Genomic DNA, 26,261 nt, shown 5'->3' on the forward strand with positions numbered 1-26,261 from the left:
TGCCTGCCCGCTGGTCTGCCTGCCTGCAGCCGTCGTGCCACGCAGGGCAGATAGCGGACCTCCATGCGGCCCTCCATGCGTGCTGATACAGCCGCAGCGTGGTGAACAGATACGGACGAGCACCGATGCGGCGGAGTCGTAGCTACATTGGCGATCGCCCGCTCCGCTGTGGGGAGGAGTGATGGGGCAGCAGTTCTACTGGGACTGGCAGTACAGTAGTGCTCCCTGCTAGTACGCTAGACCGTCGACCAGCTTGCGCCATCATGGCAAAGTGGCCCCCGGGTGGTCGCCGTCTCCGCAAGCGAAAGAATGCCGGCCCAGCGCGCGGCGTGAGTGGACCGGCGGCAATCAACGATGCCCGTCCGTCGGCAAATCACAGCCCTCCACCGCTCTCCATTTTGCATTTTCCACCACCGCCAAACGCATCTTTAGATTGCGCTGTTTTCCTTAGCTCGTCCCGTGTCCTGATTCCCATGCGGGCTCGCGCTCTTGCTGCAACCCCATCACCCTAGACCTCCACTTCGTCCAATCTCACTCCGCCCGTCGCCGCAGCCATTGGCTTGGCCGACCCTTGGGCCGGCAGCTAGCAGATGCGAGCATCGCAAAGGCTGCACCCTCCCACGGCCGGATGCAGCTGGCCTGTCGCCGGGCGAGAGAAGTATGCACCCAGACGACATGCAGGCCGGCCCAATGTCTGGTGGAGGATAGATGCCTAGGCGTCTTTCCTTGCAGGGGAGCGCTAGACGCGAGGCGTTCACACCAGGATCCATGATCGGCAATAATGAAGTAGTTCGAACCACTTCGGCGCGAGATGTTTGGTGCATGCGATGCCATGCTATGCCATGCCAGCCATTCCCGAACTCTTGCTCGGGGAGCCGCTACGTCCGGTATCACCGCCTACTACCAAACGACTGGCTTGAGCGCATGGCGGGCAAAGCGAGTTCGCATCCCTGCAAGGCCACGATCGGCGCGGTTCGAGTTTGTGCACGTCTAGGTTCTTACATAAGGTACTGTACACATATACGTAGGCATGATACCCGGGGGGCTCGCGTTTCATCCTCCAATGAATACGCGAGCTCTCGTGAGCTGTTCAATGCTGACAGAAATCCTTCTCAACGCAATACACGTTGACTACCACGCACGTCTGCAGACTGTAATTCTGTAAAGTAGCGGCGTACCTCTCTGCCTAGTTAGATATCAGGCCATGGTCGTGGGGGCGCACCGCAGCTTATGCCGAACACTCTCACTTGCGATCTGCCGGGCATGCTGGACTTCGGTATACCAGTAGAATCAGCAGGGCTTTGGCACATGATTCACCTTGATCGTCAGCCTGACTACTCATTCACGGATATAACGCAGAGACAATGCGATAATGACATGGATGCCTCGGTCGTCGTGTCCGACTACATGCCATGTCGTCCCATCTACCTCGAGTCACAGGGTGACAAGGAAGGTGCGATGACCGCCAGCTTGGCTTCAACCTCACCCGGTCGAATCCCCCGACTCCGCCATCCAGCAACACCAAACCCATTGCCCGTATACGTACACCGTTTGCAGGCCCAGTAGCTAGGCTTGAGCGCCCTCTTCCCTGCTGCTGTGCGACTCGACCAGGGATTCGCAGGCGGTGAACTCGATCCCCACACACCGACCGTCCCAATACTGCAGCCTCAACCGTCCTGAGGCCCTGCGACCACACCAGCACACGAACCCCTCCGGCCGGCTATGCAGCGTGAAGCATCCCCGGCCGTCCAGAGCGTGATTGACAAGCATGGATGTACAAGGCTGGCTGCAAGGTATCGCCGACAGGGCACCACCACCAAACCCCTCTGACGGCCTCGATGCGCGTCCATCCCACTTCGCTCTCCCAGGCGTCGAGGCAACCACTAGGACGGATCGTCGCCGCAAGAGACGACGTCGCGCCAGCGATAGCTCGATCATCGCACCGCAGCCCCGGCTACGTGAACCGGGAGGCTGCTCGCAAAACACCGGGGAGCACCGGCATGTGGGAAGATCTGTGCCACGTTCGGATTCGGCCGGCCGGCACGACGCTCGTAGTCGAGGCTCTGCGAACAGCAACATTGAGAGTCGACGCAGACGCGTTTCTCGCAAAACTTACGAGAAACGCGCAAGGCACAAAACTAAGGCTGATCGGTATGAGCTCAAGGGTCGAAAGACCAAAAACGTGCCACGTGACGAGACGGGTGATGATCATGCTTCCAACCTACGTCGCCACCGGAAGCGCAGGGGCGACGATGGCAAACGCACAGAGAATCTGGTTCAAGGGTTTCGACTGAAAAATGGCCCGAAAAACAGTCGATTGACGGTAGGTCCAATCTGCATCGACGATGTGAATTAACGTTGACATGCGAGCCAGCTCAAACCCGATGTGGGTACAGGTTTGTTCAAACATGGACGTGCGTCAGCTCAATTGGCTGGCAGAGGCAACGGATGTGAGTGCTTTTCCCAATTGCTTCTCGATATTGCGATTTTGTTGACTCGTGAGTCAGTACCTGATCTTGCCTTCAACGAGCTCAGATTTTTGCAAGATCACAAAGGGCACCAGGATGAGCCTCACCAAGGTGCAAATGGCAGGCCTAGCAAGAAAGAACGCAAAGCAGATGCTGAACGCGACGAATTCTCGGCGTACTTCTCCAAGCGTCCGGCTCGGGAAACTTCACGCCAGCCACGACAAAGCACAGGAGCAGTAGGTATCCCACGTCCAGTACGAGGCAATTCACCCAACCGCCGAAGCCATGCACGTAACGTTGGCAGCAGCCCGCTTTTGTCAGACACGGAGCTACCTGCGGTGCCTTATCTCGGCTTCGGGAGCAAAGGCAACATCAATCAGGGGGGTCAACCGCGTTCTCCTACCACGAGTTACCTCACGTGGTCGGAATCTGTCGTGGGCAATGTTCCTCCCGTGAATGGCGAGCGGATGTCAGAGGATGTGCTCAGGGCCAATCAGCCAACAGCACCTCAAAGACGTGATGAACCTTCGAAGCGGAGGACTCCATTGATCAGATCCACCGTCGAACTTCCGCAAACCAATAGATCTGGCGAAGGACTGCAGAAACGTCCGAAGCGTGCCCGAGGTAAAGCCCATTTCGAAACCTACAACGACCAGGATCATTGCGACACTGAGCCAGCAGACGAGACCTGCAGACCAAGTGACGAGGCACCACCCTCACTCCCCAATGTGCCTCCCAAAGCTGTGGCTCAGCTTGAACACACTGGAAGTCGCAATCAGCAGGTACCGACCTCAAGCTTCAACACCTCCGACATTCTGGATATTCGCAAAAGGCTGGACGAATTGGCAGCAGATGCGCCACTAAACACCAAGACAAGCAACCCACCAAATGATAACAAAGAGAACATGTCGCCCCCACCGCCGCCCTCCTCGCCAACCACGAAGGCTCTCCGAGTTGCACAGGAAGCGATGGCACAGAATCACAGAGATGCTCTTCGGAAGCCTCCGATGGTTGCGAGGAGGGTCTTGGGCCATCTGGAAGGTGGCGCATTCGAACGCACATCTCACCATACGCCTTGGCCTATGCAACGCCAGCCTCTCATATCTCAGGTGCAGGCGTCGAACAGGCACGAAAGCCCATGGTCTCGGCACCGTGAGATTCCACTGCAGTCCGACTATGCCATTGACCAGCAGCTCTGGCAGAGCGACTTTGGTGTACCAAACGGGGTTGATGAGGTTGCGGTCGACGAGATGGAAGCCTACCCTTTAAGTGGCATGGTCCACGGTGCTAATGCAGGCAACACAGCAGACTTCGCCTTCGCGATTCCGCGTGCTTTCTCCAGACACCAGTCAACCACGCGTTCGGTGTCGTACAGAAGCGATAACCCAGAAGCACTTGCACGGGACTCGTCGTGGCCCCAAGGCGCTATGTCAAACGTGAGGGGTGAATCTTCGCAGTTGGAGTTTGCAGGAGAGAATGGGCGGTTGGAGGCTGTTATGGGTCACGATGATGGATTCGAAGATGAGCTTGCAGGGTTCTGGAGGCCTAATCGCCTATATTGAGAAGACAGAGCGGCATTGATATGGCGGAAATGTGTTAATGACTTGAACGAGATGGAACCAATGTGTCTTTTCTGTAATTCGGGGAGTGGTAGAGTCGTTGAAGCACTCATCCATTGTTGATCCATCAATGTACGACTTCTCAATCACGTAGCACCATCGCCGCCGCGGCATGTCTCCAACGCACTGACGTGATGTGTTGTACCGCACCGCATGTACGTGCACCCGCCGCGGCTCCTAACGACAGCCGAGCGGCACGAAAAACGGACGGGAGGAGGTGTGGCAACAGGGGATCTGCAGGCTTCACGATTCTCCACCGTCACAGAGCCTCGCCGCCGCCACGCAGACACTCCTCATACCTAGGCAAAAGGCAGAACCCGCATACCCTCGGCCTGCGCCGCCCTCAGCAGTCCCGGCCAGCCTAGCTAAATTGCCCTCTGCGCCGCCCACCTGATGCCGGCCGCGCGCGCCCTCACCGCCCTGCATCCATTGAGGCCCCAGCCAGCCCGAGCCCTCCAGCGCGCCCCGTTTCACCACCGCCCGGCCGCGCTCGCCGTGACGCTTTCTACGCTGGCGCCGCATCATCAACCCCCACGACCGACTTCAACGACCCCTCGCTGCCCCACCACGCCTGCCAACGCCGACAAAATTCCTGCCAACACACCCTCTTCGCGCGCGGCCCAGCTGCGTCGTCACCTCTCCTCCTCCTCCTCCATCGCCAACTCCGATTCTTCCAAGAACACCGGAATCACCGCAGCCATGGCCCAGACGATGTCCAACGCCCCGAGCGTCTTCACCCCGCGCAAGATCGGTGCTCCCCACACCCTCGAGCACCGCATCTACATTGAGAAGGATGGCGTGCCCGTCTCGCCCTTCCACGACATCCCGCTCTACGCCAACGAGCAGCAGACCGTCCTCAACATGATCGTCGAGATCCCCCGCTGGACCAACGCCAAGCAGGAGGTGCGTAGCAATAGGACACCCTGTTTGCCGCCGTGCGTCGGCAACGCAGACCGACGCCAATGGCCATTGAAGTGAGCTCCAGCTGACCGTCAACACCCGCAGATCTCCAAGGAGGAGCCCCTCAACCCCATCAAGCAGGACACCAAGAAGGGCAAGCTGCGCTTCGTCCGCAACTGCTTCCCCCACAAGGGCTACCTCTGGAACTACGGTGCCTTCCCCCAGACCTGGGAGGACCCCAACGTCACCCACCCCGAGACCAAGCAGAACGGTGACAACGACCCCCTCGACGTCTGCGAGATCGGCGAGCTCGTCGCCAAGCCCGGTGAGGTCAAGCAGGTCAAGGTCCTCGGCGTCATGGCCCTCCTCGACGAGGGCGAGACCGACTGGAAGATCATCGTCATCGACGTCAACGACCCTCTGGCCCCGCGCCTTAACGACGTCGAGGACGTCGAGAGGCACCTGCCCGGCCTCCTCCGCGCCACCAACGAGTGGTTCCGCATCTACAAGATCCCCGACGGCAAGCCCGAGAACCAGTTCGCCTTCTCCGGCGAGTGCAAGAACAAGAAGTACGCCATGGACGTCGTCCGCGAGTGCGCCGAGGCCTGGGAGAAGCTCATCTCCGGCAAGACCCCCAAGGGTGACATCAGCCTGTAAGTCGCAGTTTTGAAGAAGACACTACAACATGACCCTGCAGCTAACAATGTTCGCAGCACCAACACCTCTGTCGCTCACAGCAACGACCGCGTCGAGGCTTCCACCCTCAACATCCCCAAGGGTGAGGAGAAGGCTCCCGCCCCGATCGACCCGTCTATCGACAAGTGGTTCTACATCTCCGGTGCCTCTGCTTGAATTTCCAAGCCTACGGCTGTGCTGTAGACTTATATACAAAAGGTCGGCTGCAGCACGAATGCGTTCTCAAAAGGTATACATGGAAAAGAAATATGGCGGGGCGAAAATTGCAGATCTGTGGTGCGTAAGGCGGCATAGATAAAAGCTTGCAATGAACGAAGGCATGTGAAACCAATTTCTAGTGTCACCGATGTTTAGTCATGCGTGCAAGTGTGTGTTTGTGTAGAACCGTCTCGCGTCCGCCGATATAGGAGAGCTCGCAGTTGCCCTGCCCCACCACTTCCACCCAGTCCCGTGACTTCGCGTCGCGCGAGCGTCGAAGCTGACGCGAACGCCGGACCGCGAGCTTCAAGTCCAATGTCCTTGCTTTCACCCACGATTGCGCCTAGCCACCCTTCTACTCTCTCACCGCCACAAGTGGCCCAAAACCAGCGAGCACGTTCGCTCAAACATAGGTAGGGCACCAGCAGCGCTCACCATGCCGTCCCTCCGCCGCAACGCCGCCCCGCTGCTAAGGCAGGTCAACGGCAAGCCGCACGCTACAGAAGACAACCACGAAGTCTCCGCTCTGCCCACGCCGCCTGCTTCAAACGGCAGCAAAGCGATCGGGACTACGGCCGGGTTCAGGAAAGCTGCGGGCGCAAAAGAAAAGCAGCGGGAAGAAGACATCTACGCGGACCCCGCCTCGAGCAGCGACGAGGATGCGGATGCCCACGAGGAGAAGGGCACTGCTGTCCCAGAGAAGCCGAGTTCAAAGCAGAGCGAACTAGCCAGCAAGCCGCCCTCCGCGGCCCCTACGACCAAGTTCCTAAAACCCGCGAGCACCAAGCGCGCCGCCAGCGACGAAAACGACGACCCCGCCGCTCCCAGCGGCTCAGACGACGACGACGACGACGACGACGACGACGACGGCATGATTTTCAACTCCTCGCAGGCCTCGCAGCAGCGCAGGAAGAAAGCGCGCAGCGGCGCCGGAGGAGGCCCAGCGACGGCGAACATCCACGCGCCGCCGCCGGGCCGCGTCAAGACGTACGGGAAGAAGAGGATTCTGACGCCGAAGGACCGGAAGAAGGGCGGGTTTCAGGTTGCGAGGGGGCCGGTGGCGGGAGGCTCTGCGGCGGCGGCGGCGGCGGCGGCGAAAGGGCCGACGTTCAAGGTCGCGAAGGGCGCGGATATGTTTGCTTTCGGGGCGGAGGAGAATCCAGAAGGGGAGACTGGGTCCAGGACTGTCGAAGGCGCTGCTGATCCGGACTCGCCTGAGCTTAGCGAGCTGAGCGAGCTGGACAGCGGGGTGGAAGAGGTCGACCCGCGGACGCTGGACTTGCCCGAGCCGAAAGAGTACGTTGCGACAACGGACTGCGCGATCTGCGGCGCGAGCGTGCCGGTGCTGCTCAGGCAGGAGTTCGAGGACAGGTATAACCACGGCAAGGCGCTGAGCTACAAGTGGCAGCAGCGGTTTTGCCGGCATCACAAGGCGGATGCCGCGAGGCGGATATGGAGCGAGCGGGCGTATCCGGAGGTTGATTGGGAGGGTCTCGATGGGCGCTTGAAAGCTCAGCATGGGCGCCTCGTGGATGTGATGGAGGGTCGGGCGCCGTCGGTTTACAGGGAGAGGCTGCAGAATCTGGTCAACACGAAAACGACGAGGTCCGCAGTGTCGGCTTTCAACGAGGCTGGTGCTGGGAAGAAGGTGGAGGATGAGCTACAGGTCAAGCCTGGGTACTATGGGCCCAGAGGCGAGAAGATGATGACGGAACATATCCTCGGGCACTTCGCCGCAAGGCTGCGCGAGCTGGCTGTCAGCGATCCTTTGATTGCAGCTTCTGGCGTTGCTGGAGGCGTCTCTGGGTTCGTGCAGGCGGTGCTTGTACCAGAGGTTGCTGTGGCTCTTGTGCAGGAAGACATGAAGGTCGGCGCGAAGGTTGCGAGACGACTGTTGGCTGAGAGTCTGGAGGTGGGAGAGCTGCTGAACGAGGAAGCTGATGAGAAGGTAGAGAGCGTCGAGAGCGAGGAGGATGATTAAGCATGATCCGCCAATACACATGTGGGTGGTTCAGGCTCATTTTTGACGAAACGAGGTTTAGCGACGTTTGTTGATACCCTTTATGTTTGTACAAATTTAGCTTTACAGTATAATCGAGCCATCGATGCTCGGGCCGTAAGTTCTTCCTGAACAGCGGTTCACGATCCGCAGTCCTCCTCCACCTTGTGAATCGGTCCTTGCTTCGTCTGGTTGGAAGCACCTCTGTCTAAGAAGCACGGCAACCAAGCTCCGTGCCATAGCAGTGAAGCCCAATATCGATTCCCGCCGATCCATCCCTAAATCCCACGCGCACGTTCTGTATTCCCGCGCGATGACTTCTCGTCTCTCAGAGAATGCAGGCATTGCAAACCCCGATGCCTCCGTTCCTCACAACACGCCTATTCCACTTCAATGTCTTTCGATCCAGACGAAACTTATTATCCCTTTAACCGTTAAGCTCTTCCTGTCTCAGCAGCGTCCTCGAATGCCTGTTGACCTCGGCCTGAATGTCCTTAATCTTCATCTTCTCCAAGTCCAGCTTCATTTCCTTGCCGTCCTCTATTGCGTCCAAGTTAGCCAGTCATCCTCCGCTGTTGGTATTGTAGGGAAAGAAGATCAACATACTGAACTTCAGGTCCAAACTAGCAGGCTTGTCCTTTTGTGCCTGGTTGAGCAGCTTGACGTCGATAGCCATGGTCGTGCGGGCATTGGGCGGCAGCAGGGCAAGGAAGTTGCGCGCCGTCTTGCCGGATTTCGGGTTGAAGGGCGAGAAGGCCGTGGCGACCGAGGTGAGGTATTTGGTGAGCATCTTGTTGGCGGCGTCTAGGGTTTATAGTGCCGGAGGGTGCAAGTGTTTCGGGAGACGATTGTCGGAGGTTTGGCTTTGGCTTTGCGGAGGAGAGAAGTTGGGATGGCCGAATTGGGAAGGTTGCGACTCGCTGGCGGCCGTTCACATGCTTGAGACTTTGGCTTGAATTGCGCTCTTCTCGCTCGCCCTTTACACACAACCTACCTCACATATCCTCGTGCTCAATCGGCTTCCACCCGACCCTTGAAACCAAACAGTCTAGAGGTTGCCAGGCCATCATGAAGAAATCTACATCACAGCGCCGCGTACCGCGCAAGATCGGTGGAGAAGACGACGACGACGAGCCCATGGGAAACAGCACAGGCAGCGGTTCAGCACCAACAGGTCAGTCAGTCACCAGCGTCCTTCTGCTACTTCTTACCAAAATCTCTGACGCGTCCCAATCTATAGCCCGAACCCCCCGCTGACCTCACAGCAACAGAATCCGCAATCAAGCGACCGAACAAACCACGCAAATCCACCAACCTGCGCAAATCCTTCGGCCCCTCCGCCCTCCAAACCGACGAAGACGACACCGCCGACTCCGACCCCGCCTCAGTCATAACCCCCAAGCGCTCCACGCTCTCCAAAATCGCCGTCCAGCGCAACGCCTCCGCCCGCTCCTCCTTCCAACCCTCCGACCTCCCCAGCGAAGAGCCCGCCGACAACGCCCCCACCTACTCCGCCGCAGACCTCCAGGCCCTGCGAGCCAGCACCCCTTCCACGCCCCAGAACCCGCCCTCCGACACCGACAGCGTCACCGCAAACACGCAGGCCCTAGACCTCAATTCCAAATTCGGCTCCTCGCTCGCCCGCTACCAGGCCTCCGCCCAGCAGCGGCCCTCCGCCATCCCCTCCGCGACCGAAATCGCCGAGAAAAAGGCCCGCCGTGCGCGCCTCGCGCTCGAAGCGCAGGCCGACGAGTTCGTCTCGCTCGACCCGGACGAGCCGGGCTTCGACGAGGACGAGGACGGCAACGTCGCGCGGGACGAGAGCGGGCGGCTGATCCTGCGGCCGAAAGACAAGTATGGCGCGGCGGAGAGCCGGCTGGCGCGCGACGACGAGGACGTCATGGAGGGGTTCGACGAGTTCACGGGCGAGACGGGGGCGCGCGTGCGCATGGACGAGAGCACGCGGGGCGGCGAGAGGGAGCGGCGGAAGGCGGAGATGGCGGAGCGGATAGCGGCTGCTGAGGCGGAGGAGGCCGGCAGCGAGAGCGGGGACGAGAGCGAGCGGGAGCGGAACGAGGCGTTCGAGGCGGCGCAGACGAGGCATGGGGCTTATGGGGCTGGGGCTGGGGCTGCGGGGCGAGGGGAGGAGGAGGGGAGGCCGCGGACGCCGCCGAAGATCGCGCCGTTGCCGAGTTTGGAGGGGGTTATTGCGAGGTTGAGGGCGCAGTTGGAGGGGATGCAGACGGCGAGGATGGAGAGGGTTGGGGAGATGGAGGCGCTGGCGAGGGAGAAGGTGAGGATTGGGGAGGAGGAGGTGAGGGTGCAGAAGGCGCTGAGGGAGACGGGGGAGAAGTTTGAGGCGTTGAGGAGGGAGAAGGGGATTGCGAGTGGGGCTGCGACGAAGGAGGGGACTCCTGCGTTGCTGGAGGCTGGAAGGGGTTTGGGATTCTTGGGGAATGGAGGTGCTGGCGAAGATGGCGAGGACGAAGAGAGGCCTAGACTTGGTCTGGGTATGGCTGGCAGGGGACTTGAGAGTCTGGGAGCCTCTGGTGCTGGCACGCCGGTTGGAGACTCGAGTGACCAGGCGATGGATGACAGAACGACATGACGGAATACCCAGTTCATACAATCAATTGTGATAATAATTGAAGGCGAATTTCGTCCCTGTATCCTGTGGTCTGAGTTTGTGTTCGTGATGGTACATCTATCGATTGCTTTTGAGCTCGCTTGGGAACGCCAATGCTATCCTTTGCGCTTGGTAAAGTCTCCGGGTATATCTGCCCTAGTTGATGAAGTTGACGCAGAAGAAGTGTAATATCATGCTGCCAAAGATGAAGTCCGCAAATGCTCTGTGGGTGTTCGTCAGTCTTTAGTTGCCAGTGTATTCGACATTGATACGTGCATACCGCTCGTGTGAAATGCTCTCAAAATCCGCCTTGTTCTCCGGGTTGGTCTGGATGCGCAAGCTGACAGTGAGGACGAACTGGCCAACGGTCGCCGAGAAACCAGAGAGGAAAGCGTTGAAGGGCTAAAATATCTTGTCAGCATGATCCTTGTCACCTCCAGCAAATGCGCATATCCAAACTCACAAAGTTGCCAGCAATCACACAGTACACGAACTGCCACATCCCCACGGTCATCAGGAACACCAGGAAGGCGTCCAGCAGCTTCACCCGCTGCGGCGTCTTGTCGACGTAGTTGTTCCACATCCCCACGGCGATCTCCTGCATATCCTGCGCATTGCGGATATCTTTTGTCGAGGGCTTGTTCGCGGCTTTGGTCGGCGTGCCAGAAGCAGAGGTGACGGCGGCGGTCGGTTTGGCTGCGCTGGGAGGCACGGCGGCCGGCGAGGGAGAGGCGGCGGCGTTCTTTTTGGGTGCCATTGTTGTGTTGCGGATGTGGTGTTGCTGCGGGAAAGGAGTGTGGTTGGAGTTGCGCGGCGATTCCAATGGTCATTGGCGGATCGTGAAGTCGTCGCGGCCAAGCACAAGCTCCAGGTGGCTCTTCGGTGGTCGGTCCCTCGTTCTCCACGAACGCCGAAACGTCGTCTCTGCTGGCTCGTGCGCGCAGCTGCTGGAGCTGCCAGCCGCCAGCCCTGGGAATAGGTGGTGACGGAGGCAGCCGGCCGAGGTATACCGTAGCTCCAATGCTGACCGGCGCATTGTTGTCTGATCTAACAACAACATCACGCGATCTTCGAAAAGCACTTCTCGACAGACCGTAGCAGCACACCGTTCTTGATACAACACCAGAAACAATCAATCAAAATGGTTCGCCTCCCAATCCTCTCACAATCCCAGTCCCTTCCTAACCCTACCCCTCCCAGTCCCTCTCGCAAACCGCCTTCCTCCTCGCGACCCTCACCGCCGGCGGCGGCACCATGGGCTACATCCGCACCGGCAGCATCCCGTCCGTCGCGGCAGGCTGCACGGTCGGCGCTCTCTACGCGCTCGGCGGCTACCGCATCCAGCAGAAGCAGCAGTACGGCGTCGAGCTCGCGCTGCTGGCCTCCGTCGTGCTCGCCGGCAGCAGCATCCCGCGCGCGATCAAGACGCAGAAGACGCTGCCGATCGGGCTGAGCTTGCTCGCGGGCTTTGGGCTTTGGACGTTTGGCACGGCGATGAGCGAGGGGAAGAACAAGGTGCTTTAGGGTTTTTAGCGGACGGGATGGGGTTGCGTTGTGTGAATATGGGATGGATGGACGAGGGCGTAAGGGCGGATATATCAGTCAGTCAAGTTTAACTAACGGTCTACCTCTGCGATGATATGGCACACACGGCAAATGTACTTTCTAGCTAGATCACAGCCGCGCCTTCTCCCCGGCGCCCACGATCTGCCGCTTGCAATCCTGCACCAGCTCCCAGCCCAGCTCGCCGTACGGCTTCATCTGCCTCGCGTAGTCGCCCGCCTTCTCGCTGCTCGCCTGCCGCTGCGCGAACCGCGCCGCGATCCCCTGCATGATGATCGAGCCCCTGTAGATGTTGAAGGCCTCGCCCCACGTGTACTCCTTCGCGGGGTACTGCCAGCCGACGACCTGCGCGTACCAGGCCTTGCACTCGGCCTGCGAGGGCAGGCCGGGCGTGGCGCCGGCGACGAAGGCCGGGTTGGCGCGGTCGGCGGTGCGGGCGCGCGAGGACGACGCCGTCGTGTAGGGCATCATCAGATTGGTCAGGTCGGACAGCGGGTGGCCGATCGTGCTCATCTCCCAGTCGAGGATGCCGATGACGCGCGGCTCGGTCTTGTGGAAGACGACGTTGTCGATCTTGTAGTCGCCGTGCACGAAGGTCGAGCGGTCCGCCGGCTGCGTCGCGCCGTCCTTGAAGAAGTCCACCATCTCGTCGTAGTGCGGGATCTTGCCCACGGGCTCCCCGGTGTCCTTGTCCTTGGCCTGCGCCTGGCTCTCTGAGATGGTTGCGAATGTCTTCAGCTGGCGGTTGTAGAAGCCGCCGTGGCGGCCGAACTTCTCCAGTCCGACGCTCGCTGGGCTCACGCGGTGGAATTTGGCGAGGGTGGTGACGGCGGAGTACCACATTTCTCTGCGGTGCTCGGGGCTAACGTCTGGGAGGGCTGGGTCTTCGAAGATGCGGCCGTCGAGGAAAGACATGATATAGAAGGCTGTTCCGACCACGGACTCGTCTTCGCAGAGGCAGTAGGTTTTGGGTACAGGGACGTCGGTTTTCTCTAGAGCGTGGAGGATGCGGTACTCGCGGTCGACTTGGTGGGCGGTCTTGGAGAGCAGCTTTCCGGGAGGCTTCTTGCGCATGACATACTTGTTGCCGTCTGCGGCTTTTAGCAGGTAGGTGGGATTACTTTGTCCATAGCCAAACTACGGTGGTGGGTTAGCCGAATCGTGGCTTGTCATGAGATCTTGCTGTGCAGCCCACCTGCTTGACGTCCAGCGGCGTCTTGATCTCGGGGACGTTAGCGTCGAGGTAGCGCTCAAGCGACTTGAGGTCGATGGGTTGTCTAATACGGCCTGCCATGGTGGGACAGTGCTGGCATTGATCCTACATGGCAACTGCGCTCGGGATGGGAAGCGGTGGTGTATGGAGGCAGTGGGTGTGTCGAATGCGGAGGGCAGATGCCGAGGTTGGAATCGGCAGGTGGAAGCTGTCGCTGTGGACTGGCCGACTGGCCGACTGGGGGAGCAGAGCTCTGGCGCCGTGGAAGCGCAGGGCAGAGAAGCGCCTGCGACTGCCTCCTCCTGCACTATTCCCGGGTTGCAGTCTGGTCTGAGGGCGAGATTATCTCGATCAGCACATGCGAGTCCCGTATAATTGTCTTGTAGCAGCCGCAGACAAACGCCTCGCGATATCACCTTGTGTCGACGAACCGCCTCAGGCCTCCGTCTGCAGACCGCCATCGTCATTGCGAACGCTCTGTTCACCCAGCGTCTGCGCAGGCTGAGCGAGGCCCAATGCCGGAATCGCTCATTGTTGGATCAAGCACGCCGTGTCGGCGGCATTCTCCCGTAATCTGGTCGGCCGCAGACACGGATCATCAATGCCAGTGTGCTCGTGCAAGCGTGCCGTGTGCCTGAGCGCCCGCTGTCCGGTCCTTGCGCGCTGCTCGCCTCGCCGCAGGCATCGCGCCGCCACGTGAGCCCGCGTACACCGATACCTGGTCCGTCCCACTTGGGCAGAGAGGGCCGCAAATCACGACGGACGCCCGGCCTCGCCAGCACCCACCAACCGTTCATGCCAGAAAAAAACACATCATCGACAAGCTGCTCCGCCCCCGGCCGTCTGCCTCTCGTCTCACATCATCATCAGCAGCATCACTCGCATCACATCACATCACAGACAACCTGCAAGAAGCCGCTCCCGAGATCTCACACAGGCGCGCCCGCGCCGCCCAATCCGCTCCCAGCACGCCTAATCCACCCGCCCACACGCGGTTGACTCCCGACTCCGCGCCGTCACGCCCGCAGCCTCCCTCCCACCCGCCGTGATCCCTGTCCCCGCGCCCAGCGCGCCATACCAAACACATGTCTGCCTACCACAACCGGACGACGCCCAAGCAGCAGCTTCGCTCCGCCACCTCGTCTGCCGCCCTGCAACGCTCTGGAATCCGCAAGGCGTCGGCCTCGTCGCCTTCCCTGCGCTCCTCCGCTGCCGATATCAACCGCAAAGCGTCGCTGCTCGCGTTGACCGGCAACATGCCTGCGACGCCTTCTGGTGTTGGGGCGGGGTTGGAGGTTGGAGATGCGGTCAATGTGCCTGGGGATATGTATGGAACAGTGCGATTTGTGGGCAGTGTGAGAGGGAAGACGGGGCGGTTTGTGGGCGTTGAGCTGGATAGGGAGTTTGCGGCGAGGGGAAAGAACGATGGTGATGTCGATGGGTATGCATGAGCGCGTAGAGACATTCGCTCACTGAAGGACACCACGCTGACAGGAGGGATCACAGCACTCAGTACTTCCACACGACCGTCCCTGGCGCCGGCATATTCCTACCCGTCCACCGCGCAGAGCGACGCTCACCATCCGCCGGCACCGATTCGTATCCTGGCACGCCTCAGACACCATCGCACAGCACGTTCAATGGAAGGAGGACAAACAAGGGATACACACCGCCCACGCCCGCCTTGCCTGCTAAGTTCTCGCAATCGGTCGGGCCTGGCGCGAGGCCGTCTAGCCCCTCATTGAAGCCAAAGCGACCCTCTCTGCCTAGACCAGAATCTCCGCTCAGAAGGCAGCCAAACCTCGCTCCCACGCCTGCTGCGAAAGGGCTCTCACAAAGCGTCAGGGGAGGCCGCCCGCCGCTCGGTACCACCCCAAGCAAGCAATCCTTGAAGGCATCCACCTCTACTCGCCCTCCTGGTGGCCCTACTCCACGCCCATACTCGCGCACAGGCTCAAGAATCGGACACCGAGGCGACGAAGACGGAGCCGGCCAAAACGGCCGCATGATGAGCGGCAGCTCCGCCGCCTCTTTCTCGCAACCCCAACGCTCGCCCTCAAGACTAGGCAGCGCGCACGGCCAGGACTCCGAAATCCCCAAGCTCAGATCCCAGCTCGCGGAGCGCGACCGCCGCCTCGAAGAGCAGGCCTCGCACCTGGCGGAGATGGAGGCCAGCGTCAAAGAGCTGTCGGGCCTGATCCCCGCCGACGGCGGCGGGCTGACGCCTGGCGGCGGCCGCGCGTCGTCGGAGGACGACGACAAGAACACGCCGCAGCTGCGGCAGGCGCTGCGCGAGAAGAACGAGAAGATCTCGATGCTGACGGCCGAGTTCGACGCGCACCGCGCCGACTTCCGCAGCACGCTCGACAGCCTCGAGATGGCGTCCACGGAGACGGAGCGCGTTTACGAGGAACAGAAGAGGGACCTGCTCGCGCAGATCGCCGAGCTGCAGGACATGCGGCAGAACCAGGAGGACTTCGAGGGCGTCGCCGAGCAGCTGAAGCAGCTTGAGGAGCTGGTCGCGGAGCTGGAGGAGGGGCTTGAGGAGAGCAGGAGGGGCGAGGCTGAGGCGCGAGGGGAAGTCGAGTTCTTGCGCGGTGAAGTGGAGAGAGGGCGTTCGGAGCTCAGGAGAGAGCGCGAGAAAGCCGCCGCCGCGCTGAAAGACGCAGGCGGCAGCGTCGCTTCGCCGAAGGAGCTGGAGGCCAAGGACGACGAGATCAGAGGCCTGAAGGCCATCATCCACGGCCTCAGCGACGGCCACGCCGCCCCCGCCGCCGCCGCTGCCGCCACAAACGGCAGCTCACCCGCCGACCCGGAAGAAGTCAAGCGGCTCCAAGACGCCCTCGACGAATCCCGCTCCGAGCGCGAAGAGCTCGAGAAGGAACTCGAGCAGCTCCGCCGCGACACCGCCTCCGCCTCCGCCTCCGCGAAGCCCAACGGCCACGCGCGCCACGAGAGCGAAGCCACCGAGAAAGCCCTCCCCATGCGCCCGCGCCGCGACACCGTCAAAGCCGCCGCGCCCAGCGCCCCGACGCTCGAGGAAGAGACGTCCGCCGCCGACGAGGACGAATCGCACAGCGCCGCCGACGCGGTCTTCTGCGAGCTGTGCAAGAGCGCCGAGCACGACACGCTGGACTGCACGTCGCTGCGCTCGATGGCATCCGAGGCGCGCGGCGGCGATGACGGGGACGACGAGCGCGAGCGCGAGCGCGAGCCCGCCGCGATGCCCAAGCCGCTGAGCCTGGGCAAGGAGAACGAAGACTCTGCTGCTGCTGCTGCGGCGGCGGCGAAAAAGCAGGCCGAGGCCCTGCCGAAGCCTGCTGCTGACGGCGTGGACGACGACAAGTGGTGCGCGCTGTGCGAGAAGGACGGCCACCTTGCTTTCGATTGTCCGGAAGAGCAGTATTAGTTCTGTTGTTGTCGCTGGGCTTGAGTGCGTGGACGCCGCTTGCCTTTCGCGAATGGCGGGGCGGGCGAGCGAGGGGCGGCGTGCTACTACCTGTGGTATTCATCATGCATTGGGAGGCGGGGATGCTTTTTTCTTTGTATGTATGTGTTTGGTGAGGATGGAGGGGGAGGGGAGGGGAGGGGAGGGAAGAAGGGGCGGTTAGAGGGCTGGTTGTTTCTTTGGCCGCGCCGCACGCTCTATACCCACTTCGCGTATTTGGTATCTTGAATGGCATGATTTTTTTTCTCCGTCATCTGAGTAGGCATTGGTTTTCAGAATAGTCGATGATCGAGGCCATCTCCTTGCTACTCTTCGTGATGTCTGATGGTAGATGTGGGAGAGAGAGACGTCTGCTTCCGACATAAATCGCTCTCAATCATCCTGTAAGATAGCTCAAGCCCCAGAATGTCCAATCCCTCTCAGATAGGCGATGAATGCTCGGTTATGCGCCAACGCGGCGGGTGAGGTGCGTGCATCCCCGCGAGACGCACCGACGCCCTATAACGCTGCACGTCGTCTAGACACCTGCAGTCCTGATGCAATGCACCTCAATGGCAGCCAGCTCTGCGGGGACTTCTGTATCATTACGGTCAATGATGAACTACCGTCTGACATACACGCCTTCGATAACGACGTCGCAGGCTGCAGAATGCCGAATCCCCCTCACCTCCTCGCATCCTCACATGCCAACTCTGGCTCGCCGGTGAATGATGCGCTCACCGCCTGCGATGGAAGGGCACTCCTTGCGTGTCTCGCGACACACTTTTCCTCGAAACCCTACCGCTAAAGACAAACTCTCGCGGTCCAGCAAGCGGAGCATCCGCACCTCTCCGTGCGGGTCGCAGGCGGCTTGTTACATAGCGACAGCGATAAGCCGATAACAACCGCCAAATGCGGATGACGCCTTCCCCGCGGCACCGCACGTGTCGATGGCGCCGGCTCTGCTTTGCCGTCACATGCCACCACCGGCTCGCGGGCTGCGTGGGCTGCTTGGGCTTGCTTTGACACACAGCTTGACCTTTCTGCCACGACAGACCGCCTCAGCGCGCCAGTCGCCACGATTACAGTAGATCCCCCCCGGACCAGCCTGCCAGCCCCAAACATCGGTGCTGCCTCCCCGGGGCCCGGTGGGTCTGCCGCCTCGCTCCCCGGCCCTTCTTGAACCCAATCCTACGCCCTACACGCGATTGATAGAGTCACCCTCGTCTGCGTCTTGCCTCCCTCTCCCCGTGTCATCATCTCCCTCCCACGACACCACCACCACCTCCACCCCTACCTCCCTATTTGACATCCTCGCGTGGGGTGTTGCAAGCCAGTCCGCATCGACCAATCCTCTCGTCCCGTCTGCTGCCTTTTTCCCACAACTACCCCCAAGCCCTAGCCGCGTGCTTCGACCGAAACGGCAAGTCGTCGTGGGATCGCGCGTGGGATTTCTTGAACGCCTCGATCCAGCCATCCATCCATCCAATCTTTCGAACGGCAGGCCAACGATCCAATCAGACGGCCGATTGCTTGAACTATTTTCTCGCACCCTCAGGCTCATTGGCTCTCGTGCTACGCCATGGCTCCTCCCGCGGCCATCGACGTCTTGCCCGAGTCCGACACTTCGACCTTCACTCTGCCGGACCGCTTGACGATCCAGAGCGTTGCGAAGCGTAGGGCGGCGGAGGGCAGGCTTGTCGCGGGCGTTGCTGCTATTGCTGATGTTGATCGGTTCAAGGGCAGGAATGTGCACGCCCACAAGTCGAAGGCGAAGCGGTGGGATCGTAAGTGTAGCGTTCCTTGTGTCGCGTCGTGGATCGGATCGGATCGCGTTGCACAGAAGATGCTTGCGCCTATGTTGATCATGGACTAACGTGATCCTTGCAGATCGATTCAGTCTCGAGTCGAGCACCAGACTGCCAAGCTCCCTCAAAGGCGCGGCGCAGTATCTCAAGAACCCTGGCATGATCTCTTTGGGCGGCGGCCTGCCCTCGAGTGAATATTTTCCATTCGAGCAGGTGAGCGTCAAGGTTCCGGATGCTGGTTCTTTCGACACCAAATCAAACTATTCAACGGTATCCGCTGGCAAGCACGATCTCGCCGAAGGCATCTCCGACTTTGATATCGCCACGGCGTTCAATTATGGTCAGGGCTACGGCGCTGCTCAGTTCCTGCGGTGGATCGTCGAGCACACGGAGATCATCCATTCGCCCCCGTATCAGGACTGGAGTTGTACCATGACCGTCGGTTCGACGAGTGCGATCGATATGGGCCTCAGGATGTTCACCAAACGCGGCGATTGGATCTTGAGCGAGGAGTTCACGTTCCCGACCGCCGTCGAAGCTGCAGCCCCAATGGGCGTCAGAGTCGCTGGCGTCAGCGTCGACGCCGATGGTCTTCGCGCCGACGCTCTCGATGAAGTTCTCACCAACTGGGATGAGTCTGTCCGCGGAGGAGCGAAGCCTTTCATCCTGTACACCGTCCCAACCGGGCAGAATCCGACAGGCTCGACTCAACCGTTTCAACGACGGAAAGACATCTACGCCGTCGCGCAGAAGCACGACCTCATCATCTTCGAAGACGAACCCTACTACTTCCTCCAAATGGACCCCTACACCGGCCTCGACTCCCCCGCCGCCGCCCCTCCAGCCTCCCACGCCGCCTTCCTCCAATCCCTCGTCCCCAGCTACCTCTCCCTCGACGTCGACGGCCGCGTCATGCGCCTCGACTCCTTCAGCAAAGTCATCGCGCCCGGCTCGCGCGTCGGCTGGATCACCGCCTCGGAGCAGATCGTCGAGCGCTACCGCCAGCACGCCGACGTCTCCACGCAGTCGCCCTCCGGCATGTCGCAGCTGCTCCTCTTCAAGACCCTCGACGAGCACTGGGGCCACGCCGGCTACCTCGACTGGCTCATGCACATCCGCGCCGAGTACACGGCGCGCCGCAACGTCCTGCTCGACGCCTGCGAGCGCCACGTGCCCCGCGCCATCGCCTCCTGGTCCCCGCCCGCCGCCGGCATGTTCCACTGGTTCCGCATCGACTACGCCCGGCACCCGCAGTTCGCGTCGAAAAGTCGCGCGCAGATCGAGGACGAGATCTTCCACGCCGTCGTCGCGCGCGGCTCCCTGCTGATGAAGGGCTCGTGGTTCTGCCCGGAGGGCCAGAAGGATGGGGATGCGATGTTTTTCCGCGCGACGTACGCTGCTACCCCGCTGGGCGATATCAAGGAGGGCGTGAGGAGGTTCGGGCAGGCGCTGAGGGATGTGTTTGGGCTTGAGGGGGCTAACGGGCATCCGAATGGGTCGAATGGGCACTCGTGATTTGGTCGGAGGGAGCTGAAGGGTTTTGGGGGGATTGGATGAATGGGTGGGCGGTTTGGGTTCGTGTGCGTTTTGGTTCGAGGCATGTCTCTTTGGCTGAGTGAGCGCTTCTGCTGTTGGTCGGATTGGATTTTGATCGGGTTTTCGGTATCTTCGTGAATCAAATGATTTGATGCTCCCAATTTTCGCGAGAAACTCTGGGGAGAACTGCACAGGCACGTTTCTAAGGATCTCTACGTCTCACTCGAAAGATTATTAGCGCATCAGGCTGCCGAGCGAGATCCTAGTTTTACTGGATAGTTCGGGGGATACTTCGCAATCTCGCACTATCGTTCTATAATTCAAGTCTAAAAGAGGCATCCACCATAACAGAACCTAGCATCCCTCAGACTCCCGGAAAGCCCGTACTCTAACACCAAGAAGCATATGCATCACCCGCCCCTATGCTCTATACCTCAACCTCGCCAACCAAGTCCGCCCCCTTCTTTCCCACCTCCCCATCCACCCTCTCCTTCAACCCCGCCATCGACCTCCCCAACTTCCCCGCCAGAACCCTCGCCCTCTCCGCCTCAAACTCCACCCCCGCCCTCTCCAGCTCCCCTTCCAACCTCCCCCTCGCCTCGCAATCCCCCAGCGCCCACGCAGTATTCAAATAAGGCCCCATGAACGTCGCGCCCAGCGGCCTGAAGCGCGCCGTCTCCCGCGCGAGCGCGACCAGCTCGCTCGCGAACGCCCAGCCGTCGCTGCTGCTGCTGCCGCCGCCGTTGTGCGCGCGCGCGAGCGCCGCGTCCACGATCAGGCCGAGCGTGAGCGTCAGGCCGTAGCTGCGCAGCAGGCGGAGGTAGGGTTTCGCTTCTTCGGCCGCGGCGGGCGGGGAGAGGGGTTGATTCGGGGGGGAGGGGAGCTGGGCGCGGAGTTGGTCTAGGCGGGCGCGGTGGTCGTGGGCCAGGTGGGAGAGGCTTGCGTAGTAGGTGAGGGCTTCGGGCCCGGGGTTCGGGTGCGAGAAGAAGCGGGAGAGGCCGGTGACGAGCAGGGAGATCTCGGAGAAGAGGGCGAGGTCCGGGTCGATTGTGGGCCGGGGGCTGGTGGTTCGGTTCGTGTAGAGGGTGTAGAGGGGCCAGCAGCGGCTTGTGGGGGAGGGGGAGAGGGTTGGGTCGAGGAGGATTTCGGCGTTCTAATAAGTATGATTGCAGGGTCAGGCGGAGGGTCTTCTGGTTTGGTGGGAAAAGGGCAGAGTTCCCTACCATGATGGAACAGAGGATGACTATGAGGCTCAGGTCGAAATCATCGCTTGGATTGAACTCGGCTGAGGGGTTGTTGAGCATGTGCGAAAGGCCGGTTACATGTACCCCGATGTCTTTCGGTGCTCCGATCTTATCCTGAGTCTGATCAGACGATGATACATGGATCGATATTGGATAAAAGGGGGCCACGGGAAGATGTCTACATACCTGACACAATAGTAGGAAGTACGCCGCGCACATTGTGTCGATGCTATTGGATTGAAAGGGATCTGCAAGAGCCAGTCGCATCGCTTCAAGCGCTTCAGTGTAGCTGTGCAAAGCATGCGCTTGTGGCTGTCTGCGAGCATGAGTACTTGGTGGTAAAGTAAGCGTCAAAGCCGTCGTTGCAGCGTCCAAAGCATCACTGTGTCCCAGTCGCTTGGGGATGTCGCTCATGAGAGGTCCATAGGCCCACACGATGTCGTATCTCAGGTCCTTCACCGAAAGCTTGCTGATCAATAAAGCGAGTAGCGAATCATGCGCATTGGGAGCGATTGCTTGCATAGGACCCTTCAGGTACACGGTACGGTGTCGATTCGCCTGTCTGGGCCTGGGCTTGCCGCCCATCTCGTCTACGAAGATGAATCGCCGCACGCCTCCACCAGTACAGGACAGGCCTAGTCGGGCGCACCTCGAACATGAGGGCTGCATCTGGTCACACTAAACGACAACGAGTCAGTGGGAACTCTTGTCTTGAGCGTCGTACTTGTAAATTGACCTTCTTGCGCTGCTTCCGACAGGCTTCGCAGCCACGACTGGTGGGAACACCTGGCATCGCGAGATGTGACTTCAATGGGAAACATGCTCGCCATGACAGTCAGCAAAAGGATGGTGCGTTCTTAAACCGCGATGACAAACGTGGTGCCACTGCAATCAGTCAGCCCCAGGGCTGAAGCCCAGGAACCGTCTGTCATAAAAACACCTTTCCGTTTTAGGCAACATGGCGCGCTCGGGAGTATCCATCTCACATGGAGGCTCGGCACGTTCGAAATCTAGATGCCTACATGAGGACTCTTCCCGTTAAGCCTTGATTTGGCCAATTGAAATACGAAGTGAGACAGCTGCTTGTCCGAAAGATGGTGGTGTATCGCCTCTCGGATTGATGATGTACTTCGGAAGTTTCAGAGAATGAGACAGTGCACTATGCGTCCCCTAGGCGGCACGAATAGGTCGGAAAACAACCGCCAGAGCCTGTTCAGCGTTCACCTCTGATTTTGATTGATTCCAAGCGGCGAATAATAACGAGGGATGAGAAGCGGAGCTCAATTTGTGACACTTTGTCCAGTCTGTGATACTCAGCAAGAGGCTTTGTTAACAGTGGATCTTCCATGAAGAACATATCACGCATCAGCATCGCTAGGCTACAACTACCTCATGACTGTGCGAAGGTCCGGGTATCAAAGTTGGCCACTTCTGCTTGTTCCGGAACGTGTCCTAGCGAAGACGGCTTTTGTATCCAGAGGTACTCGCGAGGTAAGACTACACGTAAGATGACGACTCAGGGGACGTAACAGTAACATCCACTGATATCCATGAAGATCATTTGATGACTGATGCGACGCAAGCCATAGGGATGAGACACGCATGAGAATGTTGTAGATGGATGAATTTTGCCACCAAAGCAGCGTAAAGCATCCTGACGCTAAGGGGTATCTGCAGAGGCGATTGTGGGTCAGCATTGTCCAGTCGTTCGAGTTGTCCTGTCTTGTCACACATCACAACACGTGGCTCTTGCACTGTTAGCTCATCTGCATGTTCTTGATGGGCGACGCAGTTGTGGTTCCTGAAGGAAGTCAAGATCTCTGGAGCGTATGAGAATGGCAAAAGACTTCCAGGACGCAAGGGCAGCTGACTCCCGGTCAGGCTCATCCTACCGATGCGATTATTATGGCTTATCGCCGTGTCGCTGAAGATAAAGTTCACGAGCAGGTGTTCAGTCCACCCTTTCTTGAGCTGGAGACCGACGTGCGTGGAGCATGCTGAGATGTACGCCGCGTGGGCTCTCCACTTTCCGGTGTTGCTTTCAAGCCACCGGCTATTTGACCGGCGGTCTTTGGTGGGCGAGCTGGGATGGATAATCTAATGCCGATGAGTGCTCTACGAGCCCGCCGTGCTAGGCGCCTTAAGAACTCCACGCAAGCACTCTCATAAAATAAAGGTCTTGCGTTCTCCTACTTTCCGTTCAGTTCAGTACTATCTCCTGCATATCCCTTCCCTTCATCATGGCCTCTCAAGATGATCTCAGCGCTGCTTCCCTCTTCAACATCAAAGGCTGGGTCGCCGTTGTCACTGGCGGTGGCTCAGGTCTTGGTCTTGTGACTGCAAAGGCTCTCGCTGCGAACGGTGTCAAGGTCTACGTTACTGGCCGCAGGGCCGACAAGCTGAAGGAGGCTGAGTCTCAGCACCCCAGTGGTGGCTCCATCATTGCTCTTCAAATGGATGTTACGGACAAGGAGAGCATCCAGGATGGTGTGGACGCCATTGCTAAGAAGGAGAAATTTGTCAACTTCCTCGTCAACAATGCAGGTGTCACTTCGGGTAGGTCGTCGAGAATGCCATTCTTCATCGCCAGCGTGTACTGATTTTACAGTGAACTATGGCCCCAGCGGAAGGCCGCAAGGATCACCCGCTGAGATCAGCAAGACCATGATGAACAACCAAACTTTCGATGACTGGACCTGGATCTACAAGGTCAACGTGGCAAGCTACTACTTCACATCCGCCGCTTTCCTGCCTTTGCTTTGCGCTGCCAGAGACAACGGGTACCCGGAAGCTGGCTCCATCCTCAACATCAGCTCCATTTCCGGTATCACCAAAGAGAGTCAGAACGGACAGTTCTCCTACAACGCTTCGAAGGCTGGCACGATCAGCCTGACAGAGCAGCTTGCCGTTGACTTCAAGCACCTGGAAGTCCGAGTGAACACTCTGGCACCTGGCTACTTCCCTAGTGAGATGACGCCTATTGAGGCTGACAAGGGTAACGAGAAGAAGCACTTCCAAGAGAAGTGGGGAATTCCGTTTGGCAGGGCTGGTCTGCCCAGGGATTATGCGCAGGCGGTCTTGAACTTTGCAGTGAACCAGTACGTGTCCGGCTCGACGCTGGTCATCGACGGTGCCTACTTGCTTGATCACGCGTAGAGAAGAGTGAAGACAAATGTGAACGTTTTCGCATTCTACCATGGCTATCCTACCAAGGCTCCGTCCCCGTCTCATTTACCATCAAGCAATGCACGTCTTCCTTTGCACCTGTGGCACATCTGATCAACGCTTTGGCGCCTTCTCTCGGATCTTTGAGACCAGAGTAGTAGTTCAAGTTGGTAGCGCAGTAGCCTGGGTTTGATGCACTGACAATAAAACCCTCGTCTTGAAGCTGCTTCGCGTACTGGACCATGATCATGTTCAGGGCGGATTTTGTGGACCTGTACAACACGTATTGCTGGGTGGCGTTAGCATGCATTCTGAAATTGCTGATGAGGCGTGCGAGACTTACGCCTGGGACAAGATCATCCTCGGTTGCTGCATGAAGCGAGCCCACCGATGACGACGTGAAGGCAAGGCGCTTCTCACCCTTCCTCAGCAGCGGGATGAAAGCCTCCGCAGTGATGGCGGTGCCAAAGACGTTGGTCTCATAGTGTTTCCGGTAGAGGTCTCTCAGAGCGGGTCCCGAGATGCGAGCATCTTCTTCGCCTGTGAGAGCGACTGCAGCGTTGTTGAGCAGGATGTCCAACTTTCCGTACTTGTCTTCAACGGTCTTTGCAGCCGCGGCGATGGATGAATCGTCGTTGATATCAATCTGAATCGGCTCGAGGTCTTTACCATCAACCTTGACCGATTCGTCCTGGATCAGGGATTGGATTGCCTTCTCGGCTTTGCTGAAATCACGGCTCCCAAGGAGGACGTGGTATTTGCCTTCCGCTGCGAGTTGCTGGGCGGCGTAGTAGCCCAGACCCTGGTTGGCGCCAGTGATGAGAATGATAGTCTTGGATGTCATTTCGAATTTTGATGGTCTTGAACACAATGTACTTTCACAGTTCGCTAGGTCTTATATGTAATATAGCCTGCGTCATTAATGTTGTCTGCTGCACCGGAGTTTCGGTCAAGTCGAGCGTTTAACCCCGATGTGGACATAATCCACCAGCCAAACCCCGACCACACCTTCGACCTTAACAATGCGTGGAACCGACCGATAGGATGCATTCTGGTTCTCCAGATTAGAGTTTGATTTTGAATGTCTACTGGGGAGGATAGTACGTCGCTCGTCTTCGTAGAATTCGAAAAGCCGGAAGTTGTGGATCATACCTCTACATCATGGTCCCAACCGCAAAAGAGCCCGGCATGTGTGGGATCGTTGGAATGATCGATCGAGACGTGCAAAAGAGAGTTCGCGGAAGCATGATAAATTGCATGGTTGGAGATAGGTCTATACTCGAAGGCTTCACTTGCCCCTCCGATGCAAATGATGCCTGAAGATCCCAAAACACGCTTGAGGAATTGAACCCATGACCTGTTTCCACCTGGAGAATGTGAAGCGGGCCATCGGGGAACGGGCAGATCACGTGAATTTGCATCACGTGATGTTGTGTGAAGCCGGCAAAATTCTGCTCGATCCTCACTCCAATCGATCTTTGAGGACAACAAAAACATTGGACGCTGTGGGAATTGAACCCACGACCATCTCCAAACCCACAGAGGTGCGAAGAAGATATCATACCCCTAGACCAAGCGCCCTAATGGTGGTGATTCAACATACCATTGTTGATTATATTGTCACGCTGGGGTGGAATCAGACCTTGATTAGCCCTCTGGCCCTCAAATCGGACGCAAACGTGAAAGCCAGACGAAATCAACCCAGGAAATCGATCCACAAAGTATCCAGCGTTTGTATTCTTTCGATCAGCGGTTTGCTCAAAGATGCTTATTGCCACCAGACGTCACTCTTTCGCGCG

General features: G+C 59.0%; 13 protein-coding genes across 13 annotated transcripts; 8 read left to right on the forward strand and 5 right to left on the reverse strand.

Annotated features, from left to right (window-relative positions):
• Positions 1–1,768: 1,768 nt before the first annotated feature.
• On the forward strand, positions 1,769–4,030 carry WHR41_04989 (uncharacterized protein; the record flags this gene model as incomplete). Its single annotated transcript, XM_069373595.1, has 3 exons — positions 1,769–2,323; positions 2,375–2,450; positions 2,508–4,030. 3 exons carry the CDS (start codon positions 1,769–1,771, stop codon positions 4,028–4,030), a joined length of 2,154 nt encoding a protein of 717 aa, XP_069228904.1.
• Positions 4,031–4,493: 463 nt separating this feature from the next.
• On the forward strand, positions 4,494–6,014 carry ipp1 (Inorganic pyrophosphatase). The gene is made up of 3 exons (XM_069373596.1): positions 4,494–4,990; positions 5,093–5,640; positions 5,701–6,014. The coding sequence occupies exons 1-3, from the start codon at positions 4,787–4,789 to the stop codon at positions 5,837–5,839; spliced, it is 891 nt and encodes a 296-aa protein (XP_069229028.1). The 5' UTR covers positions 4,494–4,786; the 3' UTR covers positions 5,840–6,014.
• A 303-nt stretch (positions 6,015–6,317) lies between these two features.
• On the forward strand, positions 6,318–7,862 carry WHR41_04991 (uncharacterized protein; the record flags this gene model as incomplete). Its single annotated transcript, XM_069373597.1, has 1 exon — positions 6,318–7,862. The coding sequence occupies one exon, from the start codon at positions 6,318–6,320 to the stop codon at positions 7,860–7,862; it is 1,545 nt and encodes a 514-aa protein (XP_069229029.1).
• Positions 7,863–7,918: 56 nt separating this feature from the next.
• WHR41_04992 (mitochondrial 54S ribosomal protein mL53) lies at positions 7,919–8,720 on the reverse strand. The gene is made up of 2 exons (XM_069373598.1): positions 8,487–8,720; positions 7,919–8,420 (listed from the first exon to the last, which is right to left on the reverse strand). The coding sequence occupies exons 1-2, from the start codon at positions 8,668–8,670 to the stop codon at positions 8,308–8,310; spliced, it is 297 nt and encodes a 98-aa protein (XP_069229030.1). The 5' UTR covers positions 8,671–8,720; the 3' UTR covers positions 7,919–8,307.
• WHR41_04993 (uncharacterized protein) lies at positions 8,626–10,488 on the forward strand (the record flags this gene model as incomplete). Its single annotated transcript, XM_069373599.1, has 2 exons — positions 8,626–9,054; positions 9,152–10,488. The coding sequence occupies exons 1-2, from the start codon at positions 8,949–8,951 to the stop codon at positions 10,486–10,488; spliced, it is 1,443 nt and encodes a 480-aa protein (XP_069229031.1). The 5' UTR covers positions 8,626–8,948.
• WHR41_04994 (uncharacterized protein) lies at positions 10,486–11,357 on the reverse strand. Its single transcript, XM_069373600.1, has 3 exons — positions 10,970–11,357; positions 10,787–10,908; positions 10,486–10,729 (listed from the first exon to the last, which is right to left on the reverse strand). The coding sequence occupies exons 1-3, from the start codon at positions 11,261–11,263 to the stop codon at positions 10,663–10,665; spliced, it is 483 nt and encodes a 160-aa protein (XP_069229032.1). The 5' UTR covers positions 11,264–11,357; the 3' UTR covers positions 10,486–10,662.
• Positions 11,358–11,519: 162 nt separating this feature from the next.
• Positions 11,520–12,251, forward strand: WHR41_04995 (uncharacterized protein). The gene is made up of 2 exons (XM_069373601.1): positions 11,520–11,650; positions 11,707–12,251. Exons 1-2 carry the CDS (start codon positions 11,648–11,650, stop codon positions 12,028–12,030), a joined length of 327 nt encoding a protein of 108 aa, XP_069229033.1. The 5' UTR covers positions 11,520–11,647; the 3' UTR covers positions 12,031–12,251.
• Positions 12,181–13,968, reverse strand: WHR41_04996 (uncharacterized protein; the record flags this gene model as incomplete). Its single annotated transcript, XM_069373602.1, has 2 exons — positions 13,265–13,968; positions 12,181–13,206 (listed from the first exon to the last, which is right to left on the reverse strand). The coding sequence occupies exons 1-2, from the start codon at positions 13,361–13,363 to the stop codon at positions 12,181–12,183; spliced, it is 1,125 nt and encodes a 374-aa protein (XP_069229034.1). The 5' UTR covers positions 13,364–13,968.
• A 351-nt stretch (positions 13,969–14,319) lies between these two features.
• Positions 14,320–16,691, forward strand: WHR41_04997 (uncharacterized protein; the record flags this gene model as incomplete). The annotated part of the gene is made up of 2 exons (XM_069373603.1): positions 14,320–14,723; positions 14,789–16,691. Exons 1-2 carry the CDS (start codon positions 14,368–14,370, stop codon positions 16,689–16,691), a joined length of 2,259 nt encoding a protein of 752 aa, XP_069229035.1. The 5' UTR covers positions 14,320–14,367.
• A 1,153-nt stretch (positions 16,692–17,844) lies between these two features.
• On the forward strand, positions 17,845–20,214 carry WHR41_04998 (uncharacterized protein). Its single transcript, XM_069373604.1, has 2 exons — positions 17,845–18,496; positions 18,600–20,214. Exons 1-2 carry the CDS (start codon positions 18,292–18,294, stop codon positions 20,030–20,032), a joined length of 1,638 nt encoding a protein of 545 aa, XP_069229036.1. The 5' UTR covers positions 17,845–18,291; the 3' UTR covers positions 20,033–20,214.
• Positions 20,215–20,480: 266 nt separating this feature from the next.
• On the reverse strand, positions 20,481–22,161 carry WHR41_04999 (uncharacterized protein; the record flags this gene model as incomplete). Its single annotated transcript, XM_069373605.1, has 4 exons — positions 22,034–22,161; positions 21,484–21,975; positions 21,277–21,411; positions 20,481–21,206 (listed from the first exon to the last, which is right to left on the reverse strand). Exons 1-4 carry the CDS (start codon positions 22,088–22,090, stop codon positions 20,481–20,483), a joined length of 1,410 nt encoding a protein of 469 aa, XP_069229037.1. The 5' UTR covers positions 22,091–22,161.
• A 721-nt stretch (positions 22,162–22,882) lies between these two features.
• On the forward strand, positions 22,883–24,553 carry WHR41_05000 (uncharacterized protein). The gene is made up of 2 exons (XM_069373606.1): positions 22,883–23,853; positions 23,906–24,553. Exons 1-2 carry the CDS (start codon positions 23,538–23,540, stop codon positions 24,451–24,453), a joined length of 864 nt encoding a protein of 287 aa, XP_069228869.1. The 5' UTR covers positions 22,883–23,537; the 3' UTR covers positions 24,454–24,553.
• WHR41_05001 (uncharacterized protein) lies at positions 24,467–25,752 on the reverse strand. The gene is made up of 3 exons (XM_069373607.1): positions 25,615–25,752; positions 24,806–25,547; positions 24,467–24,751 (listed from the first exon to the last, which is right to left on the reverse strand). Exons 2-3 carry the CDS (start codon positions 25,304–25,306, stop codon positions 24,503–24,505), a joined length of 750 nt encoding a protein of 249 aa, XP_069228868.1. The 5' UTR covers positions 25,307–25,547; positions 25,615–25,752; the 3' UTR covers positions 24,467–24,502.
• Positions 25,753–26,261: the final 509 nt, after the last annotated feature.

The sequence above is a fragment of the Cladosporium halotolerans genome (assembly GCF_011745625.1).
Source record: "Cladosporium halotolerans strain TM138-S3 chromosome Unknown Sca17, whole genome shotgun sequence".
Lineage (NCBI taxonomy): Eukaryota > Fungi > Ascomycota > Dothideomycetes > Cladosporiales > Cladosporiaceae > Cladosporium > Cladosporium halotolerans.